General features: G+C 50.3%; 1 protein-coding gene across 4 annotated transcripts in view; it reads right to left on the bottom strand.

Annotated features, from left to right (window-relative positions):
• LOC310746166 (GTPase IMAP family member 4-like) overlaps positions 1-8,775 on the bottom strand; it is a 187,440-nt gene continuing 178,665 nt past the window's right edge. For all 4 annotated transcript variants that reach the window (XM_083579988.1, XM_083579989.1, XM_083579990.1 and 1 more), the window contains 3 exons: positions 2,216-2,277; positions 588-1,315; positions 1-410 (listed from right to left, as the gene is read on the bottom strand). In XM_083579988.1, the coding sequence (XP_083436114.1) occupies positions 597-1,315; positions 2,216-2,277 (781 nt within the window). In that variant the 3' untranslated portion in view covers positions 1-410; positions 588-596. The remainder of the gene's footprint in view (positions 411-587; positions 1,316-2,215; positions 2,278-8,775) is intronic.

Genomic DNA, 8,775 nt, shown 5'->3' with positions numbered 1-8,775 from the left:
TGTCCCTCCCTTGTGCCCAAGTAAGGGAAATGAGATAGAAGGACAAACTTAAACTGAACTGTGAAATTAAGGTAGGGGGAATGGCTGAAATCCTGACCCAACTTAGTGGGAACAAGACTTGTCGAATTCAGAGGAACTTCAATCCCTTAATTTTGAAAGGCACCATGCAAGGAAGGTAGTTGAATTGTAAATACATGTTGATCAACCGAGTGTTTATTGTGTGCTATGAAAAAATACATCAAACTATATGCATTTCCACATTAGTAGACAACAAAATGGAATACTGATTTGTGCAAAATAAACCAACTGCAATGGCTGAAAGTACAAGTGGAAATCAAGACAGACTTAGGCATTTTAGCACATCCCTACCGAGAGTGAAAATGTTCTGGTGTTTAACTGGATCATTCTCACTAGATGCATTACAGCAGTGGCGTAGCGTGGGGGGTGCAGGGGGGGCCGGCCGCACCGGGCGCAACATCTGGGGGTTAGGGTTAGGGGGCGCAAATCCACAGGTTAGGGGACGCAAATCCACGGGTTAGGGGGTGCAAATTACTTGCCTTGCCCCGGGTGCTGACAACCCACGCTACGCCACTGCATTACAGTATGTTGCATATTGAGCCAGACTCCTCTTCTTTCTTTCTTCTCTTCTCTTCATTAATTTCCCTTTCCACTTCCCTTCGTATTTGTCTCTTCATCTTCTCAATCTCTTCTTTGTCCTCCTCTAGCATGTCTTCCGTGTAGCAGGGGGCTGCCTTGTTCTTTTGGACCAGGTGGTCAATCATCCCAAGCAATGCGGCCACCTGCTCCTCTCTTTCCTGCCCTTTCGCCTTGTTGTTGAAAGCCAGGCATCTCCCGCCACACTGAGCGATCTGGTTCTGCAGATCCTGGTCTCCCTCCGCCAAGAACTCTTTGAAAGGCCTATCTTCCAGCTCATCCTTCCGGGTGAACAAGATGATCATGTAGTCCTTGGCTTTGCAGCTGAAGATCTTCTGGATCAACCGAGCAACGGCTTTCTCCTCCTTGCTGAAACGAGTCAGTTGAATGACTTGTATGATGACATGGGGTCCTGGGTAGATGTGCTTCACGCAGGTCTTGATTTCCTTGGAAGTCACATCTTCTGGAACATTTGTGTCGAAAAAGCCAGGCGTATCAACCACCACAATTCTCCTACCACCAATGACCGTGTCCTCTTTCTGACACTTTGCTGTCACTGAGGAAGGGGACATGAAGGATGAAAACTTTTTGTCCCCCAGGATGGTGTTTCCTGTTGCGCTTTTCCCAGCTCCAGTTTTGCCCACCAGGGCGATCCTCAGTTCTGCAAGAAAGAGGCAAGAGATGGTGAGCAACTCTTCTGCATTGTCACCAGAGAGGAAACTGAGGAGAACATGGGCACCACCCCTCCCCTGCCCATCTCCATCACCCAGGAGCTGTGGGGAGGGAGAAACAAATCGGTCAAGTTCTCCTTCCCTCAGGTTCTCATTTCTCCAGACTTAAGTTCAGTTCTCTACTTTTAGGCATGACAATCTGTACACATTTTAAGTGCATTTAACCCAATACACGTTTCTGGGTGCATTTATGCCCACTATAAACATTTCTGCAAGCAATTTCCCCTAATATAATTCATTTCTCTACAGATATACGCAAATTTGTGTGCATTTTTTCCTGTTCTATGCTTTTTCATATATATATTTTGGTTGAACTGCATCTTTTAGCTCATATAATAATTGGCTACCTTTCACCCCAGGGTCCCAGGGTGAGTTACAATTAAAACACAAAGTTAAAAACAGGCTAAAATTATAGAAATAAGACAGGTGCCAAAGTTAGACACCTCAAGCTTCAAAAGAGGTGCACCTTCAGCTTTTGCCAGAAGCTGCACAATGAAGGCTCCAGGTGCTCCTCTTCAGGGAGGAAGTTCCACATCTATGGGGCCACCACAGAGAAGGTCCTGGGCTGACCTTTTGTAGTTGGTAGAACAACCAAGAGGACCCCTTCCCCCAATCATAGCACCCAAGAGGGTCTGCAGGAAAAGAGGGGGGGGGTCTTTCAAGTATTGGAGACACGAATCATTTCGGTCTTTAAACACCAATGTGAGCACCTTGAATATGGTCTGGAAACAAACCATGAATCAAGCTAATGTCTCTCCCATGGTTACATTGATTCCATCCAACACCATCCAGGAATCTGGGAGAATGAGATCAAATCAGCTCAGTCTTACCTGTGCTTCTCCCAGCCATATTCAGGCAAGCAGAAAAATTCACAAGCCAATATTTAGGATTTCTAGATCGGAAGCAAAAGGAAACAGAATCAGCCAATGGGGAGCTTTCTGTATTAGGCAGAAATGTGTGTCCCCCCCAAAAAAAAGAAAAACCTGCCTCACAGAATTCTTTTTCCAATTTAGAGGATCTTCCTAAGTGTCCACTGTCCCAAATATTTGGCCATCATGTGTGTGTTTCACTCTTTTTGTGTTCCATGCCCCCCCACTGGCTCATGTTCAGAATAAGACCCACGACTCCCAGATTCTGACTAAAACGTCACACCTATGTAGCAAATGAAAAGCGTCTCTGCTTCTTCCAAAAGACACTTTAGCTCAACCTTTGGTGAGGCTCCAGAGGATGAGAGTCATGGACTTGTGGAGCAGCCATGATGGCCCCTCAGACTCACAGGGGGCATCTGAAGGGAGTTTGCTGCCTTAGTATTTGATATGTTTCTCCATAGGATACATTCCTCTGGGGAGCCATGGGGCCACCATTTCCCTCCAGTATGTGCTGAAAGGAAGGGATGTCTTGGGGAGAAATGGCAGGTCCCGCAAAACAGGAATGGCCTTCACTGATGGCTGCCTCAGAATGGAGGCTGGTTAGTTGGGGCAAGAGGGACACTGCCCCACCCAGCCCCCACTTGCTCCTCCTTCCTTCCTTCCTTCCTTCCTTCTGCTCTAGGGTGCAGCTGTGAACATCTTCCTCCTCAGCCTCAGAGTTGCCTTGATAGACGTCAGTAGGGAGGAGGATGGGGACCACAACAGAGAGAGTTGACTCCGCCTCTCAGTGGTTCTGGCTACTCTTGGGCTCCCTGCCTCCCACCCCTCCCCCAGTCCGAATGGCCACCCCTGGGACTGGGACTTTCTTTGCCTCAGATCCCAAGATGGACCTGGCCTTGGTTCACTGTCCAAAGCTCTGGATGTCTTCTTCCCCACTGAGGGAAATGGGAAAATGCCTATCAGCTTCCAATTCCTTGGCTGAACTGAGAAGGGCAGAAAAGACCATTCTCAAGGGAAGAAGCCTTGCGTGTTTCAGGCAAACAAGGGCAGGAGTTATTGCTCAAAGAGCCTTGGCAGTCTGAGGAAACTCCCTTCCCCGCCGTGGTCTTAATAGTGCGGAAAATATAGCGTGACTCTGCTTACGTAACAGAGAGGGTCTGCCAGAGGGCATTGCTGAGCGGCCTTAGGACTGGGGCTGGAAGACAATATCCCATTCCTCCACCCCATGAGGTCACTGAATTCATGCACGGGGACGGGGCTGAGCTCTCTGAGCATCCTCTACATCATAACTTCCAGAGTTGCAACTATGCCAAGGATTTAGTGGTAAACATAGTTTTCTCCAGCAGGTGGAAGCGGAAGAGAGTACAGATACATACAGGCCTAAGTATTATTGTGGATTGCTCACTTTCCCTTGTTTTTTGTCTGAACAGCTAACATACAGAAGAGCCCTGTGTGAGTTTAAAGCTTGCATCTTGCAATTTGCATAGGACCTGGTGCAAAGAAAGATATTCTTCCTCATTCTGTCCTTGGGAATGCTATTCATCTCCCTACCACCCCATGCCCAGGGGACTGGGGCAAGTCTACATTTCTTAGTTATTGTCTGTGTCCCACCTCCAAAATGCTGCTTCTCTTGGACCATATAACAAGGAAGAGACTGAAACAAGCTGAGGGCTTCTCATCTTGAGGTAACTGAGAAAGTTCAGGAGATTAAAGTGACCCGTTTGGACGCAAGCAACAGCCCAGGCTGGGCAGTTCAGAGAAATTCTAGTATACTAATCTGCAGAACCAAAGAAGGCGGCCAAGATTTCTACATGAGCAGCACAAGAATGCAGGGGAGGCCTGGATCGAAAATTCCAAGAGGAAGGAGAGAGACATGGAGCCATCGCAAGATACAATTAATGTTTTGTCCGTGTGGAAAGTAGCAAACAGATCAGTAATAGAGAAGGAATGCAGACCTCTGCCTCTGTTTACACTAAGTGGGATAGAAACATCTTTTGTTTATGGAGAAAGAAGAAGAGGATGATATTCTCCAAAAGTCAGGTTTTGGCTCAAGGACTCGTTTTCTCAGCATCCCTGTTTCGGACACATCTCCCCCTTTGGGACCTCCTTGCGCTCCTTCATTGTGCCTCTGGGCAAAGGCCTGCATCAGTCACCATAATCCTGCCACCCACATGGTTGCCTTGCTCAGCCTGATAATATTATAAGAAAAGAATCTGAGGTGCATCTCTCAGTGTGCCTCCTGCTTGATAAGAAACCCTAAAAATGCTACTGCAAAATTAATGCTGGTGTCAGAGTGTGGGGGTATTTCCCAAGATTGAGGGGTGCGGATGTCAAAGATTTTTTGTTCCCCCACAAACAAACCCTATGCACACTTTACTGGAGTAAACTCCATGGAACTTAATGGGGCTTTCCCCACCTAAGTAAAAATCCTCACTATTACTCCCGAAACTGCACTATTAAAGTACAAAGATTTGGAGCTCTTGCTCTAGTTAGAAATACAGTGGTACCTCGGGTTAAGAACTTAATTCATTCTGGAGGTCTGTTCCTAACCTGAAACTGTTCTTAACCTGAAGCACCACTTTAGCTAATGGGGCCTCCCACTGCCACCGCGCGATTTCTGTTCTCATCCTAAAGCAAAGTTCTTAACCCAAGGTAATATTTCTGGGTTAGCGGAATATGTAACCTGAAGCGTATGTAACCTGAAGCGTATGTAACTGGAGGTACCACTGTACAGCATTTTAAGCGTAGAGCAGACAGCTATTGGGGGAGGGGATTTCGCCTCTCTCTCTTTTTTAGCCCTGGTGAATCCTCCAGGGGGTGCCATTGAAGCTCCCAGTCTGTGTACCCAAATGCCTGGGGGACATTGCCAGACTGGGTCTTTGACCTGGCTGAAACAAAGGCTAGTTTGCCCCGCCCCCCAGAACAGACTTTTGAAGCCATTGAGTTCAACCATTGAAGAAATTGATTGTTGGAATTGGCAGACTTCACCCCTTAGAAAAGTATGACCATGTTTGCAGATTGCAGCCATTTCTGGCAGAAAAGAAAACCGCTCCACAGTTCTTTACAAATTCCATTTGAAAGGTTCTCTGTGCGAAAACTTAATTTTCTGGGCCAAGTGCCTCTTGGTTCTATAGATCCATATCCAGGACCCCCTAAACTACTGTATAAAAAAGTATTATTCAGAATAACATTTTGCACAGCCCACTAAGCTAGGTAGTAACCCAGTAACATTTTGCACGACAGCAACTGTTATGTACTGAGTTGAATAGGATCCAAACTGCAGCAGTCTGATTGGTCCTAGAACAATAGGATCCAAAAGGCAGCAGTCTGATTGGTCCTAGAACAATAGGATTCAGAATGCAGCAGTCTGATTGGTCCTAGAACAATGCAGCAGTATGATTGGTTGGCAGGAACCACCCAATCATGCTCCAGATAGAAGTGAATCCACAACCTGGTTGGCTTACAGTAGAATTCCGGAATTAGCCAATCATGTGCAGCCCATTGTGTAAATAATGTATATAAAGCAGATACTTTGAGGGGACTTTCATTCATTCATTCCTCCTCACCACTATGAGCTGAATAAAGAGCATGAAATCACTTTGCGACTCTGAATATATTTCACTGGCGACGAAGGTGGGATCCTGCTGAGCTGACTGCCGCACACAGCACCGCAGCACCGCCACCTGTCGCACCGCTGCCTCGCACCGTGTATCCAGGCTTCAGCTCCGGGACACAAGGAACTCAGAATGGCAACCGACAGCAGCTTCTCGCCATTCAACCCAGCATCTGGAGACTGGGAAGCGTACGCCTCCCGTTTCACCTTCCTCCTAGAAGCCAAAGGGGTCACCGATGAAGAAGACGCCAAGAAGAGGGCAATATTCTTCAGCGTCTGCGGAGAGGAGACGTTTGAAATCGCCCGGGCTCTCCTTGCGCCTGAAGACGTTGCTACTGTTCCATACAAAACAATAATGGAACAGCTGAAGGGGCACTTTTCGCCACAGCCCTCAGTGGTGGCTCGTCAAAATGCCTTCTACGCAAAGCGGCAAGCCCCTGGGGAAACCATAACTGGGTTTGTGACCTCTCTCCGCCAAGCTGCCCGGTTCTGCAACTTCTCAGAGCTGGAGAACATGCTTCGTGACCGCCTCGTCGGTGGCCTGAAGGATGAGAAGCTGCAACGACGCCTCTACGCTAAGAAGGACCTAACGTTCCAGGTCGCTCTGGAGGAGGCCCTGGCAACGGAAGCTGCCGAGAGGTCGACGCAAGAGGCACGGCCGAGCCAGCCGTCCCAACCGAGGGTCCACCACAAAGACCTCACCGACGACTCAGGATCTGACAAGGAGGAGGTGCACCGAGTACAGCAGCGCACTCAAGCAGCCCACATACCACAGCTGCCTCGACGAGAAGGAGGGAACTGCGCAAGCTGCGGGGAAAGTCACGAGAGGAGGACCTGCCGTTTCCGCAACGCAGAGTGCAGGCAGTGCAGAAAATTGGGACACATCGCCCGGGTGTGTCGAGCTCGGCCCACCCGACGCCAGGCATCAGATGACCAATCCAAGAGCCCCAGGTCCCGGGGCCCAACACACCAAGGCAACTCGACGGAGCTCACGGACTTCCAGGTATACCAGTTGCCCCACCCCAACGTAGAGAAAATTTATGTAGAGGTACAGATAGAGGGGGCCCCATGCCGCATGGAGCTTGACACGGGTTCAACTCCATCCATAATCTCGGCAAGAACCTTAAGGAAACTGTGTCCTACTGGGGGTCCCAAACTCAGGCCGGCCCCATTCACCCTCCGGGACTTCCAGAAACGTAAGGTCCCCACAATGGGGGTGGGGACCTTCAGGGTGCAATACCGAGGGCGGACGCGGCAACTGGACTTGCTTGTGGTCAAGGGCCCCTACATTAGCTTACTGGGATTGGCATGGTTTGGACCACTGGGGCTAGCCGTCACCGGGGTGAACCACACAAGCTTACAAGTGGACGTGGACGCCATATGCAAGGAATTTCCGGGGGTTTTCGATGGGAAATTGGGACAGTATACGGGCCCCCCCATTGCTCTACAGCTTGACCCCGCAGTACGACCAGTCAGGCTCAAGGCCCGCCGGGTCCCATTCGCTCTGAAACCCCGTATAGACGAGGAATTGGACCGACTCGTGGAGCAAGGAGTGCTGGAGCCGGTGCCTAATGCCCCCTGGGAAACCCCAATCGTCACACCCGTCAAGCCTAATGGTTCGGTCCGCATCTGCGCAGACTACAAATGTACCATAAACAAGGCCCTCACGGCCCATGCATACCCAGTGCCAGTGGTCAGCCATGTCCTTGCCACCCTGGCTGGGTCGAAAATTTTTGGCAAGCTGGACTTGGCCCAAGCATATCAACAGCTGCCAGTAGATGAGGCCACAGCAGAGGCACAGACGATTGTGACGCACAGAGGAGCGTTCAGGGTAAAGCGGCTGCAATTCGGTGTCAGCGTGGCACCAGGCATATTCCAGAATCTAATGGACTCTCTCCTTAAAGGGATTCCTGGTGTCACCCCCTTCTTCAATGATGTGTTGATTGCCGGGCCCACACCAGAGGAGTTTGAGGACCGCCTCCGCACCGTTCTGCACCGTTTCCAGACGGCGGGTCTCAAGGTGAAGCGGGAAAAATGTCTACTAGGAGTGCCTCAGGTGGACTTTCTGGGATTTATGGTGGACGCAGAAGGGGTCCACCCGACTGGGGACAAGGTACGGGCCATTTGTGATGCCCCAGCGCCCAAGAACAAGACTGAACTTCAGGCCTTCTTGGGACTATTGAACTTTTACCATTCCTTCCTTCCCCACAAGGCAGCGGTAGCGGAGCCCCTACACAGACTCCTGGACAAGCGGGCCCCTTGGGTGTGGGGCCAGCGCTAGGAGGCCGCATTCCAGGCAGTCAAGGACTTGCTGGTCTCAAACTCGGTCTTGGCACACTTCGACGAGAGGCTGCCAGTGGTGCTAGCATGCGATGCCTCGCCCTATGGCATTGGCGCTGTCCTGGGACACCAACTCCCGGATGGAAGAGAGGTACCAGTGGCATACTTTTCCCAGACACTCAACGCAACCGAGCGGAACTACTCGCAAATCGACAAGGAGGGTCTGGCAATCGTGAAGGGAGTAAAAAAATTCCATGATTTCTTGTACGGGCGGCCCTTCACCGTGGTGACTGACCACAAGCCGTTGCTTGGCTTGTTTGCCCCTGAGAAGCAGACCCTCCAAGTGCTGTCTCCTGGCGTCCTCAGGTGGTCAATTTTCCTTGCCAGCTACCAGTATGCACTGATTCACCGCCCTGGGAAGGCGATGGGCCATGCGGACGCCCTCAGCAGGCTACCACTACCGGAAACAGGCCCTGACCCAGCACCTGCACAAGAGGTTATGAGCCTGGAGCTGCTTCCTGACCGCCCCATTCAGGCACAAGAAGTTGCACACCATTCCAAGAAAGATAGGGTCATCTCCCGGGTCCTGGACTGGGTGTGGAGGGGATGGCCCAGCAGCAGCCCTGGG

This window comes from Podarcis filfolensis (genome assembly GCF_964270895.1).
Source record: "Podarcis filfolensis genome assembly, chromosome: 12".
Classification (NCBI taxonomy): Eukaryota; Metazoa; Chordata; class Lepidosauria; order Squamata; family Lacertidae; genus Podarcis; species Podarcis filfolensis.
This window is presented reverse-complemented; position numbering and strand designations above follow the sequence as displayed.